The sequence below is a fragment of the Ascaphus truei genome, chromosome 1, assembly GCF_040206685.1.
Source record: "Ascaphus truei isolate aAscTru1 chromosome 1, aAscTru1.hap1, whole genome shotgun sequence".
Classification (NCBI taxonomy): Eukaryota; Metazoa; Chordata; class Amphibia; order Anura; family Ascaphidae; genus Ascaphus; species Ascaphus truei.
Genome location: NC_134483.1, coordinates 275917277 through 275934227, shown reverse-complemented (window position 1 = coordinate 275934227; position 16951 = coordinate 275917277). Strand labels below are relative to the sequence as shown.

General features: G+C 41.2%; 1 protein-coding gene across 2 annotated transcripts in view; it reads left to right on the top strand.

Annotated features, from left to right (window-relative positions):
* Window positions 1-876: 876 nt before the first annotated feature.
* Window positions 877-16951, top strand: part of SMU1 (SMU1 DNA replication regulator and spliceosomal factor) — a 35191-nt gene continuing 19116 nt past the window's right edge. The window contains exons 1-6 of one of the 2 annotated variants that reach the window (XM_075604403.1): window positions 877-1037; window positions 6494-6704; window positions 11703-11855; window positions 13062-13172; window positions 14436-14564; window positions 14818-14937. In XM_075604403.1, the coding sequence (XP_075460518.1) occupies window positions 1012-1037; window positions 6494-6704; window positions 11703-11855; window positions 13062-13172; window positions 14436-14564; window positions 14818-14937 (750 nt within the window). In that variant the 5' untranslated portion in view covers window positions 877-1011. Of the gene's footprint in view, window positions 1038-1286; window positions 1306-6493; window positions 6705-11702; window positions 11856-13061; window positions 13173-14435; window positions 14565-14817; window positions 14938-16951 lie in introns of those variants that run through there. The other variant, XM_075604412.1, reaches the window with a different exon arrangement.

The window sequence follows — 16951 nt, the reverse complement described above, 5'->3', positions numbered from 1 at the left end:
CTCCTTGGAGACGCCTCAGGAACCTGCCCCCACATTGCGTTGCTTCTTATAGTTGGTTAGGCAACCACCTCCCCGGTGACGCCTCTGAGAGCTGTTCCCAACTTCTTTGTCGGTTTCACAAATGGGTGCACAGGGTCCCTGGTGTAGCCTCAGAGGCCCGTCCCCAATTCTTTACTTTTGTATTAAGGGCAGTGCAACAACTTCCTCAGTGACACCTCGGAGAGCTGTTCTCCCCTTTTTTTCATCACTTTGATGAGTGGGTGCACAGGGTCTTGCGGGTGACCCTAGCAGGACTAATACTGTTAGGGCCCAAGGAAAGAGGTAGCGGACAGAGCCTAGGCTACATATACATACAGGTCTATAGACTAGCCCAAATATCTTAGGAATAATGAACAAAGACGGCATAATATTGTTCAAATCACCAAAGCTATATATATATTTTTCAAATGGAAGCGTTTCAGATTACATTTTTGGAGGAGCAACACACCTATTCTTTCACCAACATACGGCTGCTTTATATAAACAAGAGCCAGTAGAAGTTTCCAAAAACGCAGTAACTTTAATTAAAGTGTATGACGCTGCTGATGCATCAATGAGACAGAACATTAGTCAGAGGGAGCTGGGCGACCTGTTATAATATACCATAACCTTTACAGTTGACTTCACACTGATGAGGCTACAAATAAATGAGACGGACACTTTATTTATTTCACTTTACACATGGCGGCAGGTTACTGATTTCTTACTGATAAACCACCGCCAGTACCTATGACTCCCGCTTACGTCCCATTTCGCGACGCGCGACCAAGCGTCACTATCTCTCGCGAGAAGAGATAAACACAAAAAAAAAAAAGAGACCACGCTACTGGAAACCGGAGGTGACGTGGGGGTGAGACGAGGCGACGAGCCGGATGTGACGACACTATTCTGGTGTTTGGGCCTAGGCTATCGTGTAAGAGGGAGGAGGGGCACTGATTCGCGTAGTCTGAGCCGCAGCCGGTAACCGAGAACATGTCTATCGAGATCGAATCATCAGAGTGAGTTTCTTGGTTTTACGCGCGGGGTCCCGCCGGAGGGGGCTGCAGGTGGGGTACCGCGCGCACATTTAAGGCAGTTGACCGGTCTAGGAATACATATTCCCTCACTGTGCCCGCGGGCAGTGCAGCCGGGGGAGAGGGGCGTGTAACTCATTTGCTGAATCTGTTCTCCAAGCCTCCTGTTCCATAGTTAATAGTACAGCCTGGGGCAGTTGTTTTTTTTCTTTGTTTTAATTGCCTGAGGAATCAATAAATGAGTCTTTGCACTGTATGTATACAAATAGGCACACTTATATTAATCACTAGCTGATATACCCTGCGTTGCCCGGGATTTAATTTTCCCGTTCACCCTCTGTCTCCGCACTCCTCTCTCTCCGCTCCCCCTCTCTTTCCCCCTTCCCCTCTCTGCCCCCTTTTTTATTTGGAGTAACAATTGATATAAGACAAGTTGCGGGAGTTCTCTCTCTTCCGCAGGTCAGCCATTCTGATTTACAAAGATTTCATGTTCTTAACACAGATTTCATTGCAGGGGGTAAATAAACAGGGGAATAAATGGATGAAAGGGTCACAGAGATATTTGGAGAGCATATATCCATCAGCAGTTTGAAGGGGGTTTCCAATGGTGGAGACGGGTTTGGAATGTCCGTTAGGGACAAAATATCACTGTAAGAAATCCCATATCAACATTAAGTCCTCGTGTTCTAGTATCAAAACGCATTGTCATTTAGAGTTCAAATGTTTTCCGTTCTTTTAAACATTCCTGTGAGGATTTGGATTTTTAAATCATTTATGGAATAATCTGGTTTTGATCAATTGGTGTCCCACTAGAGTGCAATATATTCCTTCAGGGTATGTCTAAGTTTATTCTGGTTTGATGTTTTTGGCTTGTTTCACTAATGTAGCATTGTTGATGACATTTACTACATTGAATCATATACTGTATACCACATTCCTGGATGTGTATGTTGATGAATGGATGAATGTTCCTCTAACATTCAATGGTAAAAGGGGACGATAGACAGCACTCTGATAGTGTTAAATATATGCAATTGCAGGGTGCACGGAACAAAAGGGGACCCTTATTCCCCTGTATAGTACTAACAAATCTACGTAAGTACCAGCACTCGCTGTCTAATAGCTAAATGATGAAAACAGTTGTAATGCAGAATAAACATTTAATAATAAAATGAACCAGAAATAAATCAAATGTGTTTGCAGAAACCAGTATCATAAATGGGCATGTCACAAAGGGAGGGGGAGGGAAAAACATTCAATGTTCTTTGTTTGTTACTGGCTGTGGGATCTTGGCATATGTTTACAACGTGTGTTGCATGGGCTTGTTTCATTCTCCCCGTCCTGGAGTTCGTTTATGACGTTTTCTGTTGTCTAACTTCTGTCTGAGGTTTGGCGGTTGCATTGAATGCAAGAATGGGAGTTTTGGGAAGATATCTTTTAATGTTTCTTTCTCTGTCATCATAGGTTGCAGATCTTTGATTATATAACAACCACACACATACCACTCTGGCTACATACAACCCTGCCCTAGGGGGAATGTGAAAAATAATCAAAGATCTGCAGCCTATGCTGACAGGATGAAACATTAAAAGACATCTTTCCCAAACCTGCCGTCCTTGCATTGCGGCAACCGCCAAACCTCAGATAGAAATGAGTCAACAGAAAACTTCATAACGAACTCAATGACGCAGAGTATGGCACAAGACCAAGCAACAACACACGCTGTAAACTTTGTAAACATATGCCAAGATCCCACACAGCAAGTCACAGAACATTCAATGTTCGAGAACTACACTAGTGCGTGTTTGCGTGTGTGTGTCACGATAGCTTACAGGGTTATAATATACACTAAAATAACTGAGTTGAATTGAATGCGACTGTGATATGATAAAGAAAGTTTATTCCTTCAGGGAAGGTGAACAAATAACACACAGAATATATACACTTACTTAGGGAATGGGGCAATGAAGTAATCAGGATCTGGATTAGCAATTCATCAAGGCATCAGGTAGCAGTTAGATGTAGTCACGAACAACATTAGGCATAGAGCTGGCAATCAGTTATAAAGGATTTGGGCTCTATCCTTAACCTTGGGTCTCAGATATTGGTTGACAATTGTCTGCACCCAATTACCTTTTGCCAGCTAACGTGGGAAGCACTTTGGTACCTGCCTCCAGTTAGCTGGCACATGCGCACAATCCCTTAGTCAGGCTCCCATTTTCCTAGCCCCACGCAAAAGAGTTGGCGTCTCTGAGTCTGCCAGATGGGGATCTGGGCCGGGGAAACCTGACTAAAGGTGTGAATTATAGCACTTCATGTGAAAGGCTATGTCCTGCGTTTTCTCCACCCTGTATATACAAACCGGGGGGATGAGCCTTTGATCAGTGGCCTTTGTGTAGACACACTGTCGCCCCCTGCCCATTAACATGCCGTATGGGTCAGGGATTTTCGCGGGCTTTCTGCCAGGCATAAAATATAGTACCGTTCCAATATTTTATATAAATCAAAATATTCCGTTCGGGTGGGCCGAGCAGGCTAACACTTGCCAGATGCTTATGCCGGAGGGGACTCTACATGGTGGCCAAGTTTCAGCTCGCTGGGACCCACCGAACCGGAGATACAGTAATACATTTTAAAATGACCTGTGTTAGAAATTGCATTTCTCTGCCATTGAAGTCAATGGCAGAATCACACTTTAAACATTTACCCATACTCCGTTCGGTTGATCGGAGAGGGCTGGAAATTGCCATGCAATCATGTCGGAGCAGTGACTACATGGTGGCCAAGTCCTCTAGTCCTTACAGAACCGGAGATAAGGGTTTTCACTTTTTACACTTTCTTACTTAGTGTTTTAAAGCCACACGGCTTTTTATCCGCCATTGCGCTCAATGGAGCAACCCTCGTAGCGGCCGCGACCCTTTCCACGGCCATTGCCCGTCGGACCCTGTTGGGGTCGAGTAAGGGGGTCCTCCTGAGCTAGGGGCAAAAAGAATTAACCCGCTAGCTGCCCTAGAACCGGAGCTACAATTTTAATATGACTGAACTTGGCCGTGACAAAGTTCCCACGCCAATTGAGTGATCAAAGCTTCTTTATTGAAATTGTATCCGCTTTCGGGGTTTGCGGTTTGGCTGTCTGCCAGCGCGTTCCTGGAGGTCGGACTCGAGGAATCCCCATTGAAATACATTACTCCATTCATTTCAATGGCGGAGTTCTGCTCGTCCTCTCAGACGCCACTTGCTGGTCTTTTCTGATATTAGGCTAAAACCACGGAAATCTCCATTGACTTGCATGGAGCTCCAATGGCGACCTATGGGATGGGCTGCAAATGGGGATAGAAAAGGCGGGAAGGGGAACAAAGGGCAATAAACATGTTAATGCAATTCACCCTTTTCCTCCCGACCTGATCCCAGTGTATGTGTTGGGTGAAATGGGAGAAATACATGTAACCAGGGGAGACACATTTTGCCTTGAGGCAGGGGAATAAAAACACCTATAAACATTATAAACATAACGGTTAACCCCTCGCCTCCCATACGATGGTGGGGGTGGCCCTGTGGGGTGTAACCCCTTCATTACTGCCTCCCCCCCATCGCTACTTTGCGTGTGTTTGCGTGCGCAAGTGTGTTTGCGTGCGCGTGTTTGCGTGCACGTGTGTTTCAATGCAGAAAATGTGACCCAGGATGGTTAGATTGTTGAGACCTGCCAAAAATGTAAAACCAGAATGAACCTACACAGGCGCACAATAACACACCATGAAGAAGGAAAATACTGCTCACCAGTGTGACACCTCTCCTCACAGCCAGATCATTCCATAAATTATTTAAAAATCAAAATTCTCAATGGAATGTTTAAAAGCGCTCAAGAACAGAAAACCTTTGAACTTAAAATGATAATGCTTTTTGACACTTATACAAGAGGGCAATGTTGATATGGGGTTTTGTACACGCAGATTTTTTTGTAATGGCTCTCCCTTACTCTTTAATTGTCATTCCAAACACTTCTCCCCTGCTGTACACCACACCTCTTTCATTGCTGATGGATATACTGTATGGTCCTACATGCTTTCCAGATATCTCCGTAACCCTTTCATCCATTTATTTCCCTGTCTGTTTATTTATCCTCTGCAATAAATTCTCCACATCTCCTGTCTTAGGCCACGTCCATAGAGGGGGGAGCAGTGCTGAGGCTCGCCTGCTGAAGCCTGTGCGATTTCATGGACTTGCAGGCGAGCCAGCGTGCGCGATCGGGAGGCAGAGGAGGCGGGGCAGCGACGTTGACGCTGCTTCGCGCTGATTGGATGTTTTCAGCCGACTGCGCACTGAAAAACAGCTTGGCTGTCGGCTGAAAAATCCAAATCGTCAGCACGCCTGCGGACGCTCGCGTGAGCCCCCACTAAAGACATCCTCATTGAGGATGCCGGGGCTCCGCGTGGAGCGTCCGCACGGCTCAACGCTGCTTGTCCTTCTATGGACGCAGCCTTAGGCTGCGCTTTAGTGCTGGCGACGCGACTTTGCTTCAAAACCATTGTATTGATGCCGTCACGTGCGCTTATAGTTGGAGCGACGGCGCTACCAAAATCCTTGTCCCTAGAATTTGATTTTACGGAGACGGTCTCCCCACGTGACTGCCTATAAGCCAATCACATAGCCCCTCTGCCTTCGCCTTTGCTGACGTCACTCCCCTTGTAGCCAGCGACGTCTCCAAACATGATTATAACTTGCGCAATGGCGACGGGTGACGTCATCCGTCGCCGGCACTATAAGCGCGGCCTTACATTATCTGTCTTTTTACATCTGTGTTAAGTTCATTAAATCTTTGTAAATCAGTATTGCTAATCTGAGGAAGAGAGGAGAACTCTCGAAAGCTTGTCTAATAATATCCACTGTTACTCCAAATAAAAAAAGGTATTACCCAATGCTGAAGTACTCAATTTTTGGATAATACACAGCTTTTTTTCACTTACCTGTGATGTGCTGCTTCTTTTGTTACTCCTGCCCTTGGGTTAGGGCAGGGGTGTGCAAACGCGGGTGTGGTGCTTGGAGGCCCCCGCGCTCTTCCTCACAACATTTAAATTAAATGTTGGGGGAACGCTCAAAGCCTCTGTAAGGCCTCGATCCCACTGCTTGTGGCTCTATGGTGTGCGCGGCGAGAACAAGATACGGCCCTCTATGGGGCCGACCGGCTGTCACTGCCGCCACGCGCCTGCAGAAAGGTGGTTTAGCCAATGAGGACGAACCAGACGTGTGATGTCATGACCACGCCCCACAGAATTTAAAATGCCATTTTCTGCTAAAAAATGTAAAAAATATTGTGTATCGTGTGTATGATCACCACAATCAAACATTAGGAGACCACAAACTCCTACGCCCAACAAGAGGTCAGTGACGGGCATTGTTGCTTTAGAAGAAACTGTATACTAATTTGTGTATTCTCTCCCCAGCGTCATACGTCTCATTATGCAGTACCTGAAGGAAAACAGTTTGCATCGGGCTTTAGCCACGCTGCAAGAGGAGACCACTGTGTCTCTGAACACTGTAGATAGTATAGAGAGCTTTGTGGCTGACATTAACAGTGGACACTGGGATACTGTGCTACAGGCCATACAGTCACTGAAGCTGCCGGACAAAACACTCATTGATCTCTATGAGCAGGTAAAACGTGTGTGTGTGTGAATATGAGCAGTTTAAAAAAACTAAATCTCTCTTTCTATCTCTCTATCTCTCTCTCTCTCGTCATTTTAGTCAGTTATTTTTTTTATTTCAAATATTTTTATTATAAGACTGAAACAGAAAGAAACAATGTACATATATTTCGTTAAGCAACAGTACTTTCTTGGTATTTAACCACATATTCTAGACATAAGGACTTAAGATATTTCATTAAAGCTGCAGTTCAAGCTCCCGTTGTTTTTATTTTTTTTTTTTACTTCAATAGTTTCAGTTGTGCAATCTCTACTTGCCTAAACAACTGCATAGCTGCCGGTCAATTAGTTCTACGTCTATTGATCGTCAAAGTTTGGCGACATCTTTAAATCTGGGGAATGTAAATGGTTGCTATAGTAACAAACATGCTTGTTAAAATAGAATACAAGAAAATTGGTCTTTCAAAGTTGTTGTTTTTTTAAACAGAAAATGCTAAAAGTATTTTTTCTTACTACAGAACTGATTTATTAAAAAAAACACACATGCAGGATATTGCTTGAACTGCAGCTTTAAAGCTAACACAAACTATATTAGTTTGGAAGTCCAGAAATATCTAAAGGATCTCAATCAGGAGATTGCAACCTTCAAAGTCTTTAAATTCTTTATCACTTGAAAGAGGGGGGAAAGAACAGAAGAGGGGGGGATAGGAATGGGTAATAAAGTAGGGGGGGGGGAAGACATGGGAATCTCCCCAATGTCTGTTCTGATATTAGGCTTTCTTTTTGGTTGAGATAGATTTCTGGACTTTATTTTTCTAGTTCTCAGTCCATGCGTCCCAGACCTTTATAATGCTGGTCTGTTTTCTGATTTAGGAGGGCTGAAAGGAGCTCCATCATTTTGACTTCTTTAACTCTATGGATAACCGTTTTATTTGACGGGGCTTTCAGTTTTTTCCATGCAGCTGCTATTGAGCAGCGTGCTACGGTGAGCATAAATTCCGCCAATTTCTTTGGGGGGTCAGGAGTCCTTCTATGAGTTTGGCCAGTAGAAAGGACAGCGGGTCCATCTTTATGCTCTCTGTAGTAACATCTTGGATCATAGTTCTAATCATGTTCCAGAAAACCTGGATCTGGGGACAAAACCACCAGATATGTACCAGATCTCCTCTCTGGCCACATCCTCTCCAGCAGAGATCGGATAGGCCAGGGAAGATCTGGCTCAGCCTACTCAGGGTTAGGTACCATTGAAATAAAATGTTATTTTTATTTTATAGTTGTACAAATTGAAGTTTTGGCTGCCGATTCCCAGATATCCTCCCAGTCATCTTTATCTATTTCCATGTTGAGGTCCTTAGCCCATTTTGTCATATACCTATGGTTGACAGTTACTATTGGCAGTGATATTCCCGAGTAGATCTTTGATATTTGACCCTTCTGATATATACTGCTTACACACAACTTTTTTTAAATTTTGTTGGTTCTGTAAATTTAGTTTTTTTGGGAAATAGCTAATATAAAATGTCTGATCTGGAGAAAGCTAAAGAGTGGAAAATGGTGGGGGTGGAATTTTTGTTGAAGATCTTGGAATGATATTATTGAGTCTTTGTCCATTAAGTCTGCCACCTTTTGGACATTGGCCTCCTTAAAATGTTTAAAATCATTAGGGGCACAACCCAGAGCAAAATCCGGGTTACCAAAAATAGGAGTTAACATGGAAGGAGAGGTTGTCAATTTATGTTTTTCTTTATTCTTGGTCCATATCTTCCACGTACACCTCATTGCTCCCAGGCCTATCTTGCCCGAAACAATCTCTCCTCGTGACCATAGTATTGCTTCTAGAGTGAAGGGAGAGATATAGGACGACTCAATCTTCAACCAGCAAAACGACACTTGATTGTTACACCAAACCACCGCTTGTTTTAAGTGTGCTGAGTAGTAGTATTTAATAATATCTGGTACTCCTAGACCTCCACACGCCTTAGACACTAAAATTACCTATCTTGCCACTCTTGGTCTTTTGTTTCTCCATATAAATGGGAAAATTCTATTTTGCAAATTTGAGTTCCGTCAAGGGTACATTGACTGGTAGAGTTTGAAAAAAGTATAGGAGCCTAGGGAGAATATTCATCTTAACCGATGCCACTCTCCCCAACCACGATATTTGATACCTGTTTCAACACTCCAGGTCGCCTTTAATTTTGGCAAAGAGGGGGGAAATTTACATTTATATAAAGATATGTATGAATTAGATATTTTGACTCCCAGATATTTGATTTCTGAGGAGCTCCATTTAAAAGTAAAGTTAATTTGTAATAATTTTACTTCGGGGGGTGAAAGGGTTAGGTTCAGGGCCTCTGACTTATCATTATTGATTTTGTAACCTGAAACCGTACCCCATTTTTCTAATTGAGATTGTAAATTTGGGTGGGATGTCAGAGGGGAGGACAGAGACAGAATCACATTGTCTGCGAATAGAGACATTTTATACTCTGTTTTTTAATTTTAATGCCTTTTATATTTATATTGTTCCTGATTGTTGCCGCAAGTAGTTCAATCGACAGAACAAAAAGGAGTGGGGAGAAGGGGCAACCTTGTCTCGTACCATTCTTGATTTTTATGGGATTTGAGTCTCCTCCCGGGAGCTTAACAAATGCTGTTGGTGTTTTATATAGGGCTCTAACCCCTTCCAAATATGAGCCTTTAAAACCAAATGTAATCATTGTTTGATCTAGAAAGGACCATTTAATCCTGGCAAATGCTTTTTCTGCATCTAGAATTAACAGCATGGCCTTTGTTCCCGAGAGGTGTACTTGATCGATAATATTTATAATTTTACGAGTATTATCCGAAGCTTGTCTTCCGGATATAAATCCCACCTGGTCTTTGTGAATTAAGCTTAGTAATATTGGATTTAGTCTATATGCTAGTATTTTGCTGTAAATTTTTAAGTCTGAATTGAGAAATCGGTCGATAGTTATACCGCAATATAATGGGTCTCTTCCCTCTTTGTGGATAATTGCCAGGTTAGCCATTGACATAGAGGGAGGAATATACTTCCCCTTCCATAAAAGAATTAAAAATCGTTATTAGGTACGGGGATAGCACTGCCTTAAAGCTTTCTATAATATTGATTGGTAAAACCATCTGGACCCGGTGCTTTATTTATTTTTAATTGTTTAATAACCTCAAAGTTCCTCTATGGATATTTTCTCATTTAATTTTTGGATGGTTTCTTCCGATAATACAGGTAAATTGCACGTCTCGAGATATTTTGTTATAGCTGACAATCCGGGCTGTATTTTTTGGGGAGATGGTTTAAATTGTATAGGTTGGAATAATATTCTGTGAGTTCTTGGGCAATTTCTTTTTCAATGTATGTTTTAAGGCCAGCTTTGGTTCGAATTGTTGTAATTTGGGATTTCACCCTTAGACCTCTTAATTTATTGGCCAGCAACCGGTCAGCTTTGTTTCCCTTATCTTAATAGCGTTGATTCGTCCATCTTAATGCCCTCTACCTCTTCTAACTGGACTTGTTTTAATTCAGTCCTGTTTTTATCTAATAGTTTAAACAGTTTTTTGGTTGGTCTAATTTTGTGTTCAGTTTCCAACGTACAAAGTTTTTCAGATAGTTCTTTATACAACTTTTTTTTCTGCTAGGACGCTATCGAAATGAGACCCTCTGATTGTTGCCTTATGGGCTTCCCATAGCGTTGTCGGAGAAACAATTGAACCGTTATTTATGGAGAAATATTCCATTATTTTCAACTTTATTGTGCTCTCTTCTTCTGGCAAATTTAGCAGAGAGTCATTAAGTTTCCAATTATAACGGGTATTTTTACTAAAAGGGAGGGAGAGCAACAAGTCAATAGGGGCATTATCTGACCATGATATCGAACCAATGTTTGACTGGCCAGATGCCTGGAGAATATCATTAGTACCCAGAAAATAATCAATCCTCGAGTAGGTCTGATGTGGGGTTGAAAAGAAGGAATAGTCCCGCTGCCCTTGATGCTGCGCCCTCCATATATCAAGTAGAGAAAAATCTCTCAGTAATTCTCTAAATTTGTTGGTCTTTTCTTGAATAGATTTGGATGGAGCTGTGACCTGAGCGTTTGATCTATCCTGATCTGAGTTTACTAGAATATTCAGGGAAAGGAAAGAAAGGGGGATCCTGGGAAGGGGATGGGGGGTGTTAGTCATTTAATGATTATAGAACATACTAGTCTATATACATTTGGTGACATACACCATATTTGTTCATTTTTGGTAGATTGCCATTTAATAACTTTTTTTTCTTCTCTGAATGTTTGGTTTAAAATGTAAATTACAATATAAAGTATCTAACTTTATCAAAAACCTAAATTAGAGCAATGTCTTACATAGTTACATAGTAGATGAGGTTGAAAAAAGACATACGTTCAACCTAGGGCAAATTTAGATGCCGTACGTTATCCTATATTCATACTTACAGTATATTGATCCAGAGGAAAGCAAACTACAAACCTCAGTGATATATCTAATGATCTCATAAGGGGAAAATAAATCCCTTCCTGACTCCAAATATTGGCAATCGGATTACTCCCTGAATCAACATCGTTTCCATGTCTACTTATTTGGTATATTCCTGTATACCCTTTCTAAAAAGATGCCAATCTTTTTTCATGTTCTCATCATATTAACATAATAAACATTAATCACTAGCTATGACGTGAACTTCAAGATTTTAGTTAGTAGGAAATTTTGTGCAGTAAGAATTATCAAACTTAAGTGATCTAATTTGTTACAATAATGGCCTAATTTTAAGACTTCATATTTTTCAATATAAAATACGGATTTAATTTGATTTACTTAATAAATTTAGATACATTCAGAAGCCTATGAACATTTTAACAGCTGTACTTTTGTACCATTGCCTCTGAATGTTTCACACACATCACTGAAGGGAAAACAAAAATGTAAATGACGTGGTGTTCTGAGGTTGGCTCATTATTACTTTTATGTCCTACAGGTCGTATTAGAATTGATTGAGCTTCGTGAGTTGGGAGCTGCCAGATCCCTGCTGAGACAGACCGACCCCATGATCATGCTAAAACAAACCCAGCCTGAAAGATATATTCATCTTGAGAACCTCTTGGCTAGGTCCTATTTTGACCCCCGTGAGGTAAGTCTATGATATGAGAAACACACAGCAGAAATAATTAGTAGTGGGAAGTCGCAAGCCTTGTATAAAGGTGTGTCATTTCCAAATTTCTGTGGGGGAAAAAATAACGTGTTCCTGTGTTTCTAAGAGGCCACCTTGTAGAAAACGGAGCAATCCTGCCTATTTTCCACATTAACGTTTTTAGTTTTAAAGATTTCAAAATTTTTGAGCTCCCTTGCATAAATACATATATCCACGCTATTTTTAAGAAACAACTGAATTTGGTCATCCTGAGTGGGATTTCTACCGTACTTGCATCAATCAATAGTGTTGTAATGTAGAATTACTCAACTTTGTGTTCCCTCTTTAAATTATATTAGAAAAAATACATTAGTTGTATTTGCCAAAACTTAATATTGTATTTAGTGTTTGAAAGTATCACATCCCTAAATGAGGGACAGTGTGCAACCCGTGGGTCAGGACCCTCTTGGGGGTTGTTGGAAACTACAGAAACTAATTTACAGCACCCTCTGTGCTCTCTCTCTCTTGTAGATGCCTAAATATGGATATGCCCATATTCGAGCATCTACAATGTCATCCAGGCTGCCAGAAGATGGGTGGTAGAGAGATACCAGGCAAATTTGGGGGGGCTTGTGTAGTGTGTATATATACATTTAGGGTCACCCCACTGATCTAGGACAATGCCAGTGGACATTGTGTATCCACAGATTAGTGAAAATGGGAAAGAATCGATTCTGGGGTATATGGAGGGATTTGACCAAGCACAAGTGGTGCTCCTGGCAAGCTAGCTTCTTTAAAGTATTTTGAGTGCGCTTTTAATTCTTTAAGATGAATGAGAAGTATTGCTGCTTTGAATGACTTGGCAGCACCCCGATTTATTTATTTATTGAGAAATTGTCTAATTTTTACCTTAATCAGAAATCTGTAAATTAAAAGCAGATATCTGAAAAGCGAAACAGAATTGAGTCTGTGTAAGGAGCATTAAACTGTTAATTGAAAGAGGACATTACAAAAATTTCCCAGTAAGATTCTGGAGTCACTGGTTGTGATACATTCAGAACTTTTCATGATTTCAGTTTCATGTCCCAATTCCAGAAATCTTCCAAAAATTCAGTTTTTTGCTTACTTGCATAAGTAATGCATTCCATAACAAATTTGGTGGATCTAGATCTGTATGGCTTAATTGAATGTGTACTTTTCACACAGGCATACCCAGATGGCAGCAGCAAAGAGAAAAGGAGAGCAGCTATAGCCCAGGCGTTAGCTGGGGAAGTGAGTGTGGTACCTCCATCTCGTCTCATGGCGTTGCTCGGGCAGGTATGGAATAAAAATCTTCACGCGCCAAGAACTATTTAGAACGCTAATTGTGTGGGGGGGGGGGAATAGGCATAACTAGCATGTCCGCTTTGATTAAAATGAGTTAATGCTTTGAGTAGTGAGGTGGACATTAACTACAGAGTAGTGTTAAGAAAAAGCCGGTTCAAGCTGCGCTAGCTACACACTACTTCATACAAAATATTACAATTGCATATGTAACAATATGAGTCATTCAACGTCCATGAAAGTCTAAGCTGTGCGAGTGGTGCCTCCTCTTCAAATGAATCCTTCCGACGTTCCTGATACCTGAACATGCACTACATAACAGAAGGGCACAGCACTAATAGATAACTATGTATTCAAAGCAATGTAAATAAATAGTTAAATCGTCTACTCTTGTTTGATTGATCGCGGTGCATAATTCACGTTGGAGGAGCTGCAACAGTAAAACCTTTCTCCAACGCGTTTCCAGAGACCTTGCTCGCTTTCTTAGTGGCAAATAGCCAGATCTCATGTGCTGTGCCCTTCTGTTTTGTAGTGCATGTACAACATTGTGTTGACTGTCGCATTTCCTCCATACATGACTTTCTTATTCAATACCAGCATACCTTGGTTTGATTCAATTTGAAGAGGTCTGTTGAGTTTTTAAAAGGATATATAGCTCCAAGCTGTATCAATTCAACCATCCTAAAGAAATGCATCAATTGTCTGATCTCGTGCCTTTATTCAGTCAAATGAGTAAACTCCCACTTAAAGCAGCGAATCACCTTGCACTACATCTATATTTATTATTATTATATGATATATATTATTTATTTTTTTAAGTTCTAGAATTGAAGTAGGGAGTCTCCGCAGCTGAACTGTTAATTTCACCTCCAGGTACTTCCTGAGGTACTTGCCTCCGTAGGTGGTGCCTGTGTTTACCTTCAGTTTAAAACCTCCCGGTCACGCTGGCCAATAGGAAGCTGAAATGGGTGATGTCACGGCTTCCTATTGGCCCATGCCCATGTTTTGATGCCGCCACTTCATTACCCGGATAAGCTCCCTGCCTGCACAGATACCGGCACCCCCTACGGAGGTATCTCAGGAACCAGGGGCTTCCAGGAGCTGGAACACAGTTCATCTCTGGAGACCCCCTGCTTTCAAGCCTATAAGTGAACAAAAAAAAAGATGTGCATGGTGTTTTGCTGCTTTAAGATTTTCTTTTGCCATTGCAGACAGACATCTTTTTATTGGCTGATTAACTAATTTGTACACTTTCAGTCCTTAAAGTGGCAGCAGCATCAGGGACTGCTCCCTCCAGGTATGACCATTGATTTGTTCCGAGGTAAAGCAGCCGTGAAAGACGTAGAAGAAGAGAAGTTTCCCACGCAGCTGAGCAGGCATATTAAGGTGGGACTTTTGTCGTTATATTGGTAAAGATGTCTCTTACTAAAATGTCTGATTGATTAGCATGTTTATTTTATGTATTTATTGGTATTAAAATTGTTTTTAATTTGACAGCGGTGCAATAAATATGGAGGTTGTACTACTTCTAGAGGTTATATTCTTTGTGTTTTGAATAACGTATAGAGCTACTAGAGGTATTCCAGTAAAATAAGCTTTCAATAGGCTGAACCTCGCATTTTTATTTTTTTAATAACAGTTTGGTCAGAAATCTCACGTGGAGTGCGCCCGCTTTTCTCCAGATGGTCAGTACCTGGTCACTGGCTCCGTGGATGGGTTTATTGAAGTGTGGAACTTCACCACAGGCAAAATAAGAAAGGCAAGTATGATAGTGTAAGCAAACATACAGAGCTGTCCAGTATATCTTACATAGGGTACTCTGTGCCACATACTTGTGGATGGAATGACGCTTTCAAATTAAAGCAGCAATTTTTTTTAAAAAGATACAGGATTGAAGTGGGTGGGTCTATGGAGCAGAACTGTGTTAATCTCAGCTCCGGGGACCTACTGCTTGCAGAGATCGTTGCCTCCATAGGGAGTGCCGGTATCTCTACAGAGCTTTTAAAGGTCCAGGTCACGTGGGCCAATAGGAAGCCGCACTGGATGACATCACGGCTTCCTATTGGCCCGTGACCTAGGACTTTTTAAAGCCGCCATTTTGTTTGACCACAGTTTTTCTGCCTGAAGGGATACTGGTACCCCTACGAAGGTCAGTATCAGTGGAAGTAGGGTGGCCCCAGAGTAGAAAGTAACGCAGTTCATCTCCGGAGACCCCCTGCTTCAAATCTGTTATTAGAAAAAATAATATATATATTTTTAAAGTTAACCCATATTGCTGCTTTAAATACCCAAAATGTATTCAGAACACTCGTAACTTTTAAAAGCTTAAATCTGATGTTTGTTTGCTAGATTATCTGTTATCTATTTTCAGGAGGATAGAATGAAAAGTTGTGCAAATGTTAGTACTAAATACGAGTAAATGTAAATACAAAGGCATCATGTTTCACTCACCTTTGTTATACAAAAATTAAATTCCGAAAGGTTCAAACTGAATTTTTATTATAGTGCCTCCAGGCTACTGATACAATATATTATTACCATTGGATACTATTAACCTATTAGGCCCGTTCTATACAGTGTGCGTGTGTGTATTAAAAAAAAAAAACCACCATTGGTAAAAATAAAATATTTATTACATTTGTGCAGACACACACACACACACACACATACATACATACATACATACATACATACATACATACATACATACATACATACATACATACATACATACATACATACATACATACATACATACATACATACACACATACATTCAGCGCCGGTAGCAGCGCGAAAAGATGATTTTCCTAATCTTCGCCGCTGTCTGTCGGCTCCCCGCTCCCTGCCGCGCGCGCTGCCCTTGTATAGAAAGGCCAACTAAAATTCCACGCGCACGGCACTATAGAACATATCTTATGGTAAACTGCTAACAGGAAGAGCTATCCCTAAGTATTAAGAAGATATCGTGTCTTTTTCTTTAAGGGAAACATTAATTTGCTGATCTTAAACCAGTCCCTAAGAAGCTGTGATATATTCCTATACATCTGGCTAATGTAGCCTATATCCTATGGGTTAATGGCTTATATGTGTGTGTCCTGATCAAACACTCACATAGCCATTCCTAACTGACTGCGCATGAGTGGCATGGGGATTTGAGACTCCCCTTTTCACACTCTTAATATTGGTATACCATATGTAAGAATCTAAGTGACCATTAACTTTAATCATACCAAGCACTCTTTTATAGTACGTTAAGTACAGATACCTTGGTCCGGAGCCACCAATTTGTGCTTTATGTAGCGCTATAGCCCCTCCAACGCACTTGATAGTTGGATATACCTCTAAGGGAATTGCTATCCTACACAGATTCCTTATCTAGTTTTATCACACTAATGATTTGATTATCTTTGGTTCCTAACCATTAGTATTCGTTGCGTCTACGTTCTTTACCCCATTTATTTTAATTTACCATTAAAACTATATTTTTAATTGTATCCACCACTACAATTTGGTATCTGTGTGCTCTCAGTATACCAGGGTTCTTTAGTCTCTCAGTTCTTATCTAGGACAATGCCTATGAACATTGTGTATGCACAAATTACAGAAAATGGGTAAGAAACCATTTCAGGTGTTTTTTGTGGAGGGGTTTGCCCAAACACAAGTGAAGCTCTGATACAAGTGTTCAGTGGTCCAAAAGCACATTTGTATTGGGCAGTAGCATAACTGGGCATGTGACAGGGAGACATAATGTTACAGATAATTAAAATGCT